A 15,766-nucleotide genomic window follows, 5' to 3' on the forward strand; every position below is an offset into this window, starting at 1 on the left:
ATTTGGTGATTTCCTCTTTGATGTTCTTTTTGTTGGTGTAGAGGAATCCAACCAATTTTTGTATGTTTATACTCTGCTGAACTCTTCTATTAGTTTCAGTAGTTTTCTGGAGGATTCTTTAGGGTTTTCTGTGTACGAGATCATGTCATCTGCAAATAGAGATGATTTTACTTTTTCCTTGCCAATTTGGATGCCCTTTATTTCTTTATCTAGCCTACTAGCTCTGGCTTGGATGTCTAGCACAATGTTGAATAAGCTACTAGACACATTTTGAAGCATTTCATTCGGTCCTCCATATTTTTGTGTTTCTTTTTTTCCATTTTTCTCTGTCTGTACTGCATGCTGGAGCCCTGGTAGTGCAGGGCTAAGTGTTTGGCTGCTAACCAAGAGATCTGCAGTTTCAATCTACCAGCTACTCCTGGGAAACCCTGTGAGTTCTACTCTGTCCTATAGGTTTGCTATGAGTTGGTATCAACTCCAAAGCAATGGTTTTTTTGGTACTGCATTCTGGGTGATTTCCTTAAATCTGTGTTCCAATTTACTAATTTTCTCTTTGGTTATGTCTGAACTTTTGTTAAACCTGTACACTGAGGTTTTGCTTCTTTGTTTCAGCGACTATATTCATCTTTAGAAGGTCTATTTATTTTTCAAATCCACCTATTAAAAACTATCTTGGTTTACCTTATGATTTCTATTGCTTCTTTGATCTCTTCAAACATGTTAAACATACTCTATTATTACTAGTTCTTGGTGGTGCATTGCTGTCTACCTTATGATGGCTGAGTTCCTTGTGTGCTTCATTTCCTCTTCTTTTTTGGTACATGGAAGAGGGAAGAAAGCTTTCTTCCCAGCTCAGTCCAAAATTATCAATTCAGGCCAAATGTCTTCCCACAGGAAAGAGGTCTTTGTTTCCTTAGACAAAGACCCCTGAGGGGCTCACCCTGTCAGACCTCCAGGGTGCCTCTGTCTTTGAATGGGTACCAAGTACTTAGTATGTATCCCTGAGCCCCTTTCCTACCCCATTAGTCCTCCATGATATCCTGACATCTCTGAATGAGTACCAAGTGGTGAATTAAAGTCAGTTCTGAGAATTTTCCAACATCTGACTCTGTGTAACCTTGGAAAAATTGTTTGCTACTCTTTCTGTAAACACAAAGTCGTCTTCTTTATTTAGGAGGAAAAGATTTAATAGTGTATCATAAACATAAATAAAACTACAGAGGAAAAGTGACACATGGTTTCTTAAAAACAAATAGTTTAATTTCATTTTTATCTGGAAAATAACAAATACAAGTTTAAAATGAAATGACAAGCACTTCGAAGTGTCATCAGGTATCATTTTTAATGGTATTACACTTATTCAAGATGTGAAGCTATGGAATCCTCATAAAGTTCTGGAACCAAAGATTCCCACTGCAGATGAAAACAGTTACAAAATATCAATTCACTAAATATTCCATTTTCTGCAGGGAATATTTTATAGAAACACTGTATAAAATAAGGCAGACTTTTGGAAATTCAATTATAAAAATTTTAGAGAAAAAGTTTTAAGCCTTAACTTCTCTTTGCAAACCAAGAAGAGTATAATTTTTCCTTGGGGTGTCACCTGCAAAGCTCGTCAGATATCACACTGTTTCAGAGCTCTGGTTTCTATACAGTAGAACCCTTTCTCCTTTTGTTCTCAAGAATAAGATCCACCAACAAAACAGCTTTTTCCAATTAGCATTGATCAAGAAAGAGTTTAACATACACAAATATTTCTATAGTGCAGTAAAAATGCATCATTTTATAATATTTTTAATTTGCATTATGAAAATAAGTCTGTACACCAAATATGCATATTTAATGAATATGAATCATGTAAATTTGGTCATGGCATTTAAAGTTGGCTTTGGCTTTGAAGTATTTTTAAATTCATAGAAAATATTGAACTTCTAACAAAATAAATAGAACATTTTAATAATTGATATTAATAATCAACTTCAAAATTTCTTTGTATTTTGTCATTTGCTACTCAATTTTAAGAGAAGTCACTTTCAGTAGTGTTCCAAAGTGAGCGACTGCACCTTCTATGATGTGAAAAAAGTTGCTACAGATCCCATTGCCACTAGCTGTTCTTAAGTGCTGAATGAACATAACTGAGAGAAGTTGTTTGCAATAAGACATTCTCTGTAACCAACAGGAAATCCATCAATGTCCTTTGCATGGGCACTCCTGGTGTTGTGTTTTAACACAGTGCTGATGCCAAACATGCTGTTCATGTGACCTTCTCCAGAGCCCCTGCAGGAGGACCAAGATACAGCGGCAGTCTCACTTTATGGCAATGGCATTGGACTGTGGCTGTAGAAGGTATTTCTCCAGGTGCTTTCTCACAGGCTTTGCAGACCTGGGGACGGCTCTGCCTAATACTGAAAGGACCATGGAACTCTGGCTGCCCTCAGGTTTTCCAAAATGATCCGAAGGACAAAGCTTCAGGGCCCTGGGCAGTGTAGCGCTATTGGGGAGGTGGTCGGAGGCTGCGAAGCTTCATTTCATCTAGTCCTCTCCAGTACTTAAAGTTGTTGTCAAGATTCTTCATTAAATCCGGCAGGTCAACAAAGGCTAGAGAAAAAGATGGGAAGATAACATGTTTGCACAGGTTCCGGTTAAAGGTTTAGGTTTTCTAATAAGAGAGCCTTTTAAGAAGAGGGATAGATAGTGGTTATTTGCATAATGCTATATCGACCCCAGGGCCCTGGTGGCACAGTGGTTAAGAGCCTGGCTGCTAACCAAAAAGTCAGCAGTTTGAATCTACCAGCCACTCCCTGGAAACCCTATGGTGCAGTTCTATTCTCTCAGTATGAGTCAGAATCCACTCGATGGCAAGGGTTCTTTTTTTATAGACCCTGAACAGAGCCCTGGTGGCACAGTGGTTAAAGCACTCGGCTGCCAACCAAAAGGTCGGTGGTTCAAACCCACAAGCCACTCTGCAGGAGAAAGATGTGGTAGTCTGCTTCCATAAAGACTACAGCCTTGGAAACCCTACGCAGCAGTTCTACTCTGTCCTATAGGGTTGCTATGAATTGGAATTGACCTGACAGCAACAATTGTTTTGGTTTTTATACAGACCTGGGCAAGCAGACACACAGTGGCAGCTCGACTTAGGCATCATTTACTGAAGCTGAATCCGGTACTCAATGCTAGCACCTCTATGGTCACCCTTTGAGCTGATAACTTTGGAAAATAAAATAGAAGGTAGCTAATCTGTTTGGATGCAATGGTTAAACTCTTGGCTGCTATCCGAAAGGTTGGTGGTTTGAACCTACCAGTGGCTCCATGAGAGAAAAGACCTGGCGATTTGTTCCCATAAAGAGTATAGCCCTGGACACCTTCTGGGATGGGAGCAGTTCTACTCTGTCCTATAGGGTCGCTATGAGTTGAAATTGACTGGATGTCACACAACAATATGTTTAATTACCATTTAACCAGCATCTGTGGGCCTGGGGAACTGGGAGCTGGGAACAAACGTGTAGTGAGTACCTACCATACAGCAGTGCCCCGAGTGGCAGGACCAGGTCCTGACTGGCTCTCCTGTGTTTCCCTGCAAAACTGCCATGTGCTTTACGTGTACCACATATATTATTACGGATTGAATTACTTCCCCCCAAAAGGTATGATGAAGCCCTAATCACCTGTGAGTGTGGCCTTTTTGGGAAAGGTTTTTCCTTGTTATCAGGTAAAGCATTGAGGTCATCTGGAGTAGGGCAGGTCATAATCCTAATCCCATCCAAGTGATGTCTTATAAAAGGGTACAACAGACACAAAAACAGACAGGCGGGCAAGACCACGCCATGCGAAGATGCATCTACACAATAAAGGCCAAGAAACGTCCTGGGCTACAGAAGCTGCAAGAGACAAGGAAGGACCTTCCCCTAGAGCCGAAAGAGAGCAGAGCTCTGCCAGTATCCTGACTTTAGACTTCCAGCCTCCAGAACTATGAGAAAATAATTTTTTGTTCTTTAAAGCCACCCACTTTGTGACATTTTGTTGGGGCAGCCCTAGGAGACTGAGACGTATGCCATCTCCTTCTACCAGCACCATGCCACTGACAGGCAGGTAGGGATCAAGCCATTTCACACATGAGGAAAATGAGGTCTAAGTCCCAGAGGCGTCAGCTGCAGGGCTTGCAGTCTGCCCCCACTGCCACAGCTCCTTCCACTGTCTCAGTCCTTCTCCCTGACCAGGAGGCCCCATTCTGCTGCCTTGGCGTGCCCTATGACCTGTGCCCTCCTCAAGATGTGTACTATTTCCTCCTGACTGGATCTGAATAGAGTCCCTGGATCTGGACAGGTATCTGCCCTGCAGGCCCTCCCCAAAGTGCAGCTCAGGGCACAACAGGTGCCCAGGCAATGTCCTGGAGTCCTCATCTGCTCGTCATCTGACTGGCTCCTGTGTCCCACCTGAAGGAGAGTGATGTGCCTCCATCAGAGAGACTGTTCTTCTTGTGGGTCTGGTGCAGAGGGAGCCTGGGAGAAGCTGGGGTGGGCAGATGATCCTAGGCCCCATATCTTCCTGTGAGGCAAAGAGCCCTCATAGAAACGCTGGGGCTTTGGAGAAAGCATTAAACCAAACCAGTCGCCACCAAGTGGACTTTGACTCATGGCACCCCCATGTGTGTCTGAGTAGAACTGTGCTCCACAGGGTTTTCAATGACTGATTTTTCAGAAGTATATCTTCAGGCTTTTCTTCTGAGGTGCCTCTGGGTGGACTCGAACCTCCAACCTTTCAGTTAGCAGCCGAGTGTATTAACTGTGTGCACCACAGGGACCTCTGGAGTAAATACTAATGGTTCTGAATCCTAGATTCTGTACTAGTAGCTGTGTGACCCCAAGTTCAATTTCCTCATCTATAAAACAGGTATAATGACCCCTACACCTCCAGGGGGGTTACTGAGGAAATACACAAAGAGCACCCAGCTGTCAGGGGCCCTTGGTATTGGTTCATTTCTTCTCCTCACTCTCCCTTGAAGACCTAAGTCCCAAAACATATTCCAGAGTCAAATACACTATTTACCATTCAATATTCAGTTCCCTGTTATTTTGAAAGTTACCCAAGACTCACTAGGGAAATAAATATAGCAAGTCTTTCGGTACCTGAGGGCAGTTCCAACAACTTCCCAGAAGAAAACAACAGCCCCATTCCTATTTCTTGGGAAAATGACAGGGGAACCTGTATTTTAAAGCCTGTCCTTCAATTCTTAGTTGTCACCTAAATAACACAGCCCCTGTTCAGTTTCAGAAATTCCACCCCAGAAAAGGTCCCAGCATCTGTCTGAATGGGGACTCCCTGCTCCATCTGATAGTGTCAGGGACAAGGCACCGTCTTCAATGCTGAGGTTTCTTAGGTGGGAATGAGAAGAACGTAAATTTGGACACATGCTACAAATCTTGTTTTAAAATAAAATATGCTAGGATATTTCTTACCGTCCCAAGAATCAAACATGTCTGTGATGAAGTAGTCAATAAAAGAGATTTGGGATTTGGGGATGCTGCAAGTGTTTCTGTCAAAAACCGGCATCACCACAGGTAAGCCTTTCCGCTTCTCTTCATCAGTCTGCAATGCAGAAAATGTCTTGATTATGTAACCCTAGAGACTGGCGCTAACACCTGGGAGCAGCCACTCCACCAGAGCCTCCCTCCTGGCAGCCCACGGTGGCTTGTGGTAAGAAGCCAATCACACCAATAGCCAGTGAATCCCAGATCTGCTACCAGCTACCGAGTTGTCCTCAGAATGGGGACGACTCCATTCTGCAAGGGGCGTCTGGGCACATCCCAACCTAATCAAAATGTTTTCAACGCTGATAAGCCTCCTTTCTGAAGCTCCACGGGAAAGATTCCAAAGAATATCTGCTGGGGTGCAAGCACACCAGTTAGCTACCTCTCTGGGCTGAGTTGCTCCTGCCACCCTGCAGCCATCCTCCTAGCCAGCAAACGTCTGAAGTGGCAGATACGGAGGATACAGTGATGGGAGACACAGCCCCACCTTCCCGGAGAGAAGGCTAGTGCTGCTTCTCATCGGGGGTCAGGTTACTTTCTTTGAAAAGTTTCTGAATGCCCTTGATATCCCGGAGGCAAATAACACAACAGGCTGAAAAGATTTTGTGTACTTTAGTCAAGCTCTTCTGGAACATATTCAGGATTCCAGAGGGACTAGCAAAAAACAGAAACCATAATTAAGACCTTGGTGGTAAAAGGCTAGTTTATCCAGAAAGGTATTAGAGAGCTTCTAGTTGTTTCTTTGATAAGGTCTGGCTTGCCCAAGAGTCCGTGGAGGAGAGGGTGAGGTGATGCCCAGATGGCAGCATTGAGGCCATGGGGCTACCAGGAATGAGGGGGGAAACCAGAAGGCTCAAGAGGGTGTGCAACCAGAATCATCGAGATCTCTCTTGGAGCCAGGGAGCCTGTGCTGTGAGTTAAGGTTAGACAGTGGGGTGGGGCAAACAGCCACCAAGGTACAGGATGACAGACAGGGCTCTGCACAGGATCAAGTAAGGAGGGAACGGGCTAGGGTGAACAGCTGAAAACTAAACTGGGGCCTTAGGGAGGACCTAGAACATGTGTGGGGACAGGGCAAGGAGGTGTGGCTGGAGGAACTGCTGCACTAGATACCAGCATTTCTCCCCTGCTGGCAGTAGTGTGACCATCCATCTGGGGGATTCCTCTGGCTCTGGAAGGAAGGTAGGGCTGACCTCAGAGGCACTTGGAGCCATTATCCCTGATTGTTGGAGAGCTAGTGAATTCTGCTGTGCAGGCTGCTCTGTCAGGCCAGGTGTATTAGGCAAGGGGCTACTCCACATGGAAGAAAGACAATGGAGTCAATGACTTCAAGAAACCTAACGTGGGTGCAGAAGTTGGTCCTACAGCGGGTACAGATATACTGGGACCAGAGACCTAGGCCAGGTTTCCTACCTGGAATGGCCTTCTTTGGAGGGCCTGCAGCAGGGACCCCCTAAGTTCTCAGGGGCTAGGGCTGTGGTGACAGACACGTGCATCAAGGCCTAAGTGTAGATGGTGCACAATGGGCTCCGATGGGCTGAACTCTGTTGGCCATTTTGGGCTGTGGATGTGCTGGTCTCAGGATGGAGGACCTGTGAGTAGCTACAATGAATGCGGACAAGAACGTGCGTGTTCAGCATGGCCAAAAGGAAACCTCCTCTGGGGCTGGGTGCCCATCTACCCTGACTCTAACCCCTGGAACTGTTCCCAAGGAGCATTCAGTGACATTGACGAGGTTCATCATGTTGTACACCACCACTATCTGTTTCCAAATTATTCCACCACCATTCACAAACTCAGTGCTCCCCTTAGTCCAGATTCCCCTCTACCCCTCCTTCTCACCCCAATGTTGTTGTGTGCTGTTGAGTCAATTCCGACTCACACAGACCCTATAGGGTTTCTTGGCTATAATCTTTTACAGGAGCAGATCACCACAGATCACCAGGTCTTTTCTCCTGTGGAGCCACTGGTGGGTTTGAACCTCTGATCTTTTGAGTGCTTAACCATTGTGTCACCAGGGCTCCTTTCTCACCCCTAAACAAACAGAAAAAAACGCACTGCCGTTGAGTCAATCCTGACTCATAGCCACCATATAGGACAGAGCAGAACTGCCCCACAGGGTTTCCAAGGCTGTAAATCTTTAGGGATGCAGACTGCCACATCTTTCTCCCACAGAGCAGCTGATGGGTTTGAACTGCCAATCTTTTGGTTAGCAGCCAAGCACTTAACAACTGGGCTCCTTTTCTTATCCCTTGTTGTTGTTGTTAGGTGCCGTGGAGTCGGTTCTGACTCATAGCAACCCTATGCACAACAGAACGAAACACTGCCTGGTCCTGCGCCATCCTTACAATCGTTGTTATGCTTGAGCTCACTGTTGCAGCCACTGTGTTAATCCACCTCGGTGAGGGTCTTCCTCTTTCCCGCTGACCCTGTATTCTGCCAAGCATGATGTCCTTCTCCAGGGACTGATCCCTCCTGACAACATGCCCAAAGTATGTAAGATGCAGTCATACCATCCTTGCCTCCAAGGAGCATTCTGGCCGCACTTCTTCCAAGACAGATTTGTTCGTTCTTTTGGCAGTCCATTGTATGTATATTCAACATTCTTTGCCAACACCACAATTTAAAAGCGTCAACTCTTCTTCGGTCTTCTTTATTCATTGTCCAGCTTTCACGTGCATATGATGTGATTGAAAATACCATGGCTTGGGTCAGGCACACCTTAGTCTTCCGGGTGACATCTTTGCTCTTCAACACTTTGAAGAGGTCCTTTGCAGCAGATTTGCTCAGTGCGATGCGTCTTTTGATTTCTTGACTGCTGCTTCCATGGCTGTTGATTGTGGACCCAAGTAAAATGAAATCCTTGACAACTTCAATCTTTTCTCCGTTTATCATGATGTTGCTCATTGGTCCAGTTGTGAGGATTTTTGTTTTCCTTATGTTGAGGTGTAATCCATACTGAAGGCCGTGGTCTTTGATCTTCAAAAGTCCTCTTCACGTTCAGCAAGCAAGGTTGTGTCATCTGCATAATGCAGGTTATTAATGAGTCTTCCTCCAATCCTGATGCTCTGTTCTTCTTTATATAGTCCAGCTTCTCATATTATTTCTTCAGCATACAGATTAAATAGGTATGGTGAAAGAATACAACCCTGACACACACCTTTCCTGACTTTAAACCGATCAGTATCCCCTTGTTCTGTCCAAACAACTGCCTCTTGATCTATGTAAAGGTTCCTCATAAGCACAACTAAGTGTTCTGGAATTCCCATTCTTCGCAGTGTTATCCATAGTTTGTTATGATCCACACAGTCGAATGCCTCTGCATAGTCACTAAAACACAGGTAAACCTCACCAGATGGAACACAGAGAAATCAAATTGACTACATCTGTGGAAAGAGACAATGGAAAAGCTCAATATCATCAGTCAGAACAAGGCCAGGGGCTGACTGGAACAGGCCATCAATTGCTCATATGCAAGTTCAAGCTGAAACTGAAGAAAATCAGAGCAAGTCCACGAGAGCCAAAATATGACCTTGAGTATTTCCCAACTGAATTTAGAGACCATCTCAAGAATAGATTTGATGCATTGAACACTAGTGACCAAAGACCAGACAAGTTGTGGAATGACATCAAGGACACCATACGTGAAGAAAGCAAGAGGTCACTGAAAAGACAGGAAAGAAAGAAAAGACCAAGATGGATGTCAGAGGAGACTCTGAAACTTGCTCTTGAGCGTCGAGCACCTAAAACAAAAGGAAGAATTCATGAAGTAAAAGAACTGAACAGAAGATTTCAAAGGGCCTCTTGAGAAGACAAAGTAAAGTATTATAATAACACGTGCAAAGAACTGGAGATGGAAAACCAAAAGGGAAGAACACACTTGGTGTTTCTCAAGCTGAAAGAACTGAAGAAAAAATATAAGCCTCAAGTTGCAATAGTGAAGGATTCCATGGGGACAATATTGAATGACGCAGGAAGCATCAAAAGAAGATGGAATACACAGAGTCATTATACCAAAAAGAATTAGTCGATATTCAACCATTTCAAGAGGTGGCATATGATCAGGAACCGATGATACTGAAGGAAGAAGTCCAAACTGCTCTGAAGGCACTGGCGAAAAACAAGGCTCCAGGAATTGATGGAATATCAATTGAGATGTTTCAACAAACAGATGCAGTGCTGGAGGTGCCCACTCGTCTATGCCAAGAAATATGGAAGACAGCTTCCTGGCCAACTGAATGCAAGAGATCCATATTTATGCCTATTCCCAAGAAAGGTGATCCAACTGAATGTGGAAATTATAGAACAATATCATTAATACCACACGCAAGCAAAATTTTGCTGAAGACCATTCAAAAACGGCTACAGCAGTATATCGACAGGGAACTGCCAGAAATTCAGGCTGGTTTCAGAAGAGGACGTGGAACCAGGGATATCATTGCTGATGTCAGATGGATCCTGGCTGAAAGCAGAGAATACCAGAAGGATGTTTACCTGTGTTTTATTGACTATGCAAACGCATTTGTGTGGATCATAACAAACTATGGATAACACTGCGAAGAATGGGAATTCTTATCCCTAGTAACGACTAAAAATCTTTGCCTATTTCAACTGAGTGGGATCATACAATATTTTACTCACCGTAACGTTTTCATCCATGTTGTAGCATGTATCAGGACTTCATTTCTCTTTATCGTTGAATAATATTCCATCCTGTGTATATACCACATTTTCTTTGTCCGCTCATCTGCTGATGGACGTTTAGATTGTTTCCACCTTTTGGCTATTATGAACAGTGCTCCAATGAACACTGATGCACAAGTTTCTTTTTGCACTCCTGTTTTCAATTCTTTTGCTATATAACTAGGATTGGGATTGCTGGGTCTTCTGCTAGTTCTACGTTTAACTTTTTGAAGTAATGCCAAACTGTTTTCCACATCAGCTAGGCCATTTTGCATTCCCATGAGCACCGGATAAGGGTTCCAATTTCTCAACATCCTTCAACATTATTTTCTTTTTATTTGACCATAGCCATCCTAGTAGGGGTGAAGTGGTATCTCATTGTTGTTTTGATCTGCATCTCCCTGATGACTAATAGGAGTCCTGGCTAGTGTAAACAATTAATGCACCAGGCTGCTAACTGAAAGGCTAGTGGTTTGAGTCCACCCAGAGATGCCTCGGAAGAAAGGCTTGGTGATCTACTTTTGAAAAATCAGCCACTGGAAACCCTACGGATCACAGTTCTACTCTGACACACATGGGGTTTCTCTGAGTTGGAGCTGACTACATGGCAACTGGTTACTGGCTAATGACTCGTAATACTAAACACGCTTTCATGTGCTGTTGGCCAACTGTATATCCAATCTGGTGAACTGTCTATTCAATTCCTTTGCCTGTTTTTTGATTAGGTTGTCTTTTTGTAGTTAAACTGTAGGATTTCTTTATATATTCTGGATATTAAACCCTTATCAGATAAATGGTTCCCCCAATTTTTCTCCCAATCTGTAGGCTGTCTCTTCATTTTGCTGATAAAGTCCTTTGCTGCACAAAAGTTTTTACTTTTCATGAGATCCCATTTATTTTGTCTTTTACTGCTCAATGCAGTAAAATCCACTGTTAAAAACTAGGTCTCAAATCATAATCCGTTTTCTTCTACGAGTTTTATGGTTTTAGTTCTTACATTTAGGTACTTGATCCATTTTCAGTTAATTTTCCTATATGGTGTGAGGTATGGGTCCAGCTTCATTCTTCTGTGTGTGGAAATCCAGTTGTCCCAGCACCATTTATTAGAGAGGCTATTCTTTCCCCACTGAATGGACTTAGCACTCTTGTTGAATATCACCTGGCAAGAGATGTATGGGTTTATTTCTGGACTCTTGGTTCTGTTCCATTGGTCTGTATGTCTATCATTATACCACTACACTGTTTTGATTACTGTAGTTTTATAGTATGCTCTGAAATCGGAAAGTGTGAGTCATCCTATTTTGTTCCTTTTCAAAATCGTTTTGGCTACTCAGGGCCCCTTGCCATTCCATATAAATTTGAAGATTGACTTTTCTAATTCTTCAAAGAAGGCTGTTGAATTTTTGACGGAGATTGCAGGGAATCTATAGGTTACATTGCTAATACTGACATGTTGACGATATTAAGTCTTTCAACTCAGGAACATGGAGTATCCTTCCACTTATTTAGGTCTTCTTTCTTTTAGTAATGTTCTATAGTTTTCAGTGTACGTCTTTCATCTTCCAAGTTAAATTTATTCCTAGGTATTTTATTCCTTAAGAAGTCCTGGTGGTGTAGTGGTTAAGCGCTCAGCTAAATGAAAGGTCAGCAGTTCAGACCCACCACTGCTCCGTGGGAGAAAGATGGGGCAGTCTACTTCTGTAAAGATTACAGCCTTGGAAACCCTATGGGGCAGTTCTACTCTGTCTTATAGGGTAGCTATGAGTTGAAATTGACTTGATGGCAATAGATTTGGTTTTGGGATTTATTTTATTCTTTTATATGCTATTGTAAATGAAATTGTTTTCCTAACTTCCTTTCCAGAAATGATTACTGCTGGTGCATAGAAATCTGACTGACTTTTGCGCATCGATCTTGTACCCTGCACTTTGCTGAATTCATTTATTAGTTCTGTTAGCTTTCTTGTGAATTCTTTGGTGTTTTCTACACATAGAATCATGTTACCTGCAAAAAGGATAGTTTTACTTCTTCCTTCCCTATTTGGATACTCTTTTTCTTGCCTAACTGCTCTGGGTAGAACTTCTAGTACAATGGTAAATAGCAGTGGCGAGAGCAGGCATTCTTGTCTTGTTCTTGATCTTTTCTCCTTTTGAGTATGATGCTAGCTGTGGGTTTTTCATAAATGCCCTTTGTCATATTGAGGAATTTCACTTCTATACCTAGCTTGTTGAGTGTTTTTATCATGAAACAGTGTTGGATTTTATCAAATGCCTTTTCTGGGTTAAGATGATCATGTACTTCTTTTCCTTTGTTCTATTAATGTGGTGTGTTACACTGATTTTTTTTTATCTTTAAAAAGTGGTATCTTCTTTTTTAAAATAATTTTTATTGTGCTTTAAGTGAAAGTTTACAAGTCAGTCTCTCACCCGAAAACCCATATACACCTTCCTACACACTCCCAAATACTCTCCCCCTAATGAGACAGCCCGCTCTCTCCCTCTACTCTCTTTCTGTGTCCTTTTCGCCAGCTTCTAACCCCCTCCACCCCCTCATCTCCCCTCCAGGCAGGAGATGCCAACATAGTCTCAAGTGTCCACCTGATCCAAGAAGCTCACTCCTCACCAGCATCCCTCTCCAACCCATTGTCCAGTCCCATCCATGTCTGAAGAGTTGGCTTCGGGAATGGTTCCTGCCCTGGGCCAACAGAAGGTCTGGGGGCCATGACCACTGGGGTCCTTCCAGTCTCAGTCAGCATTAAGTCTGGTCTTAGGAGAATTTGGGGTCTGCATCCCACTGTTCTCCTGCTCCCTCAGAGGTTCTCTGTTGTGTTCCTTGTCAGGGCAGTCATTGGTTGTAGCCAGGTACCATCTAGTTCTTCTGGTCTCAGGATGATGTCGTCTCTGGTTCATGTGGCCCTTTCTGTCTCTCGGGCTCATAATCCCCTTGTGTCCTTGGTGTTCTTCATTCTCCTTTGATCCAGGTGGGTTGAGACCAACTGATGCATCTTAGATGGCTGATTGCTAGCGTTTAAGACCCCAGACGCCACTCTTCAAAGTGGGATGTAGAATGTTTTCTTAATAGATTTTATTATGCCAATTGACTTAGATGTCCCCTGAAACCATGGTCCCCAGACCCCTGCCTCTGCTATGCTGGCCTTCGAAGCATTCAGTTTATTCAGGAAACTTCTTTGCTTTTGGTTTAGTCCAATTGTGCTGACCCCCCCCATACTGTGTACTGTCTTTCCCTTCACCTAAAGTAGTTCTTATCTACTATCTAATTAGTGAGTACTGCTTTCCCACCCTCCCTCCCCCCTCTCGTAACCACAAAAGAATGTTTTCTTCTCAGTTTAAACTATTTCTCAAGTTTTTATAATAGTGGTCTTATACAATATTTGTCCTTTTGCAACTAATTTCAGTCAGCATAATGCCTTCCAGGTTCCTCCATGTTATGAAAGGTTTCACAGATTCCTCACTGTTCTTTATCGATGCGTAGTATTCCATTGTGTGAATATACCATAATTTATTTATCCATTCACCCATTGATGGGCACCTTGGTTGCTTCCATCTTTTTGCTGTTGTAAACAGTGCTGCAATAAACATGGGTGTGCATATATCTGTTCGTGTAAAGGCTCTTATTTCTCTAGGATATATTCCAAGGGGTGGGACTGCTGGATCATACGGTAGTTCTATTTCTAGCTTTTTAAGGAAGCTCCAAATGGATTTCCAAAGTGGTTGTACCATTTGACATTCCCACCAGCAGCATAGAAGTGTTCCAATCTCTCCACAGCCTCTCCAACATTTATTATTTTGTGTTTTTTGGATTAATGCCATCCTTGTTGGAGTGAGATGAAATCTCATTGTAGTTTTGATCTGCATTTCTCTAATGGCTAATGATCGTGAACATTTCTTCATATATCTGTTAGCTACCTGAATGTCTTCTTTAGTGAAGTGTCAATTCATATCTTTTGCCCATTTTTTAATTGGGTTGTCTTTTTGCAGTTGAGTTTTTACAGTATTATGTAGATTTTAGAGATCAGGCATTGATCAGAAATGTCATAGCTAAAAACTTTTTCCCAGTCTGTAGGTAGTCTTTTTACTCTTTTGCTGAAGTCTTTGGATGAGCATAGGTGTTTGATTTTTAGGAGCTCCCAGTTACCTAGTTTCTCTTCTACATTCTTTATAATGTTTTCTATACTGTTTATGCCATGTATTAGGGCTCCTAACATTGTCCCTATTTTTTGTTCCATGACCTTTATCGTTTTAGATTTTATATTTAGGTCTTTGATCCATTTTGAGTTAGTTTTTGTGCATGGAGTGAGGTATGGGTCTTGTTTCATTTTTTTACAGATGGATATCCAGTTATGCCAGCACCATTTGTTAAAAAGACTGTCTTTTCCCCATTCACTGATTTTTTTAATGTTGAACCATTCCTGGGATAAATCCTACTTGGTCATGGTGTATAATCCTATGTTTTTGGATTTGGTTTGCTAGTATCATGTTGAGGACTTCTGCATCTGTATTTCTCATCGTTAAGGTTGTGTGTCAACTTGGCTGGCCCTGAGTCTCAGTGGTTTGGCAGTTACCATGATGTAGTTTGGGAAGTTGTATAATGATGTAATCACTTCCACGATGAGATCTGATATATTGTGAGCAGCTCCATGATGGGCTCTGCTTTGAGTGGCCAATCAGTTGAAAGGGCGTTTTCTGGGGGGTGTGGCCTGCATTCAATATAGGTGGGCTTTCTGGCAAGGCTTGTGGGCTTTTGCCCACTCTGGATCCTGCAGCTGGCCCCTGTTTGTCTGACTCTGGTTCTTGGGACTGGAGCTAGCAGCTTGCCTGCCAATCTTGGGATCCATTGGTCTCTATAGCCTGTGAACAAGAACGCTCCTGTCTGACTTGCTGATCTTGAGTTTGCCGGCCCCTGCAGCCTGGGAGAAGCCTCCAGCCTGACCCAGGGATTTGGGACTTTCCAGCCTCTCCAACCATTTGAGCCATTTCCTGGCTATAAATTGCTCTCTATCTATATTCATACACTTCACTGGTTTTGCTTCTCTAGAGAACCCAGCCTAAGACAATATTTATAAGGGATTTTGGTCTGCAGTTTTATTGTGATATCTTTGTCTGGCTTTGGTATCTGGGTGATGCTAGCCTCATACAATGAGTTAGGAAGTGCTCCCCCTTCTATTTTTTTGAAGAGTTCAAGCACGATTAGAGTCACTTCTTCTATAATGTTTGGTAGAATTCCCAGTGAAGCCATCTGGCTCAGGTTGTTGTGGGGTTTTTGATTACTGATTTGATTTCTTCCACGGCTTCAAACCAGTTCGTCCTGGGTCGAACCCCTGCTGAGAATTTGCATTTCTACCCCAAATATACTGAATTAGAATCTACATTTTAAGAAGATCCCCAAGTGATTCGTATATGTAATAAAATTTGAGAACCACTGCTCTTCTAGCGGTTCTCAGAATTGGTCCCTAACGAACAATATTAGCATTGCCTGGGAGCTTGTTAGAAATGCAAATTCTCAGCAGGAGTTCCAACCAGAACAAACCA

At 42.9% G+C, this 15,766-nt stretch overlaps 1 protein-coding gene across 3 annotated transcripts in view; it reads right to left on the reverse strand.

The window, feature by feature from the left end:
* Nucleotides 1-1,237: 1,237 nt before the first annotated feature.
* Nucleotides 1,238-15,766, reverse strand: part of PDE8A (phosphodiesterase 8A) — a 134,514-nt gene continuing 119,985 nt past the window's right edge. Inside the window, exons 21-22 of one of the 3 annotated variants that reach the window (XM_049852776.1) lie at nucleotides 5,463-5,592; nucleotides 1,238-2,601 (exon numbers count right to left, since the gene is read on the reverse strand). In XM_049852776.1, coding sequence (XP_049708733.1) covers nucleotides 2,495-2,601; nucleotides 5,463-5,592 — 237 coding nt within the window. In that variant the 3' untranslated portion in view covers nucleotides 1,238-2,494. The other 2 variants (XM_049852777.1, XM_049852778.1) reach the window with 2 other exon arrangements.

The sequence above is a fragment of the Elephas maximus genome, chromosome 13, assembly GCF_024166365.1.
Source record: "Elephas maximus indicus isolate mEleMax1 chromosome 13, mEleMax1 primary haplotype, whole genome shotgun sequence".
Taxonomy (NCBI): Eukaryota; Metazoa; Chordata; class Mammalia; order Proboscidea; family Elephantidae; genus Elephas; species Elephas maximus.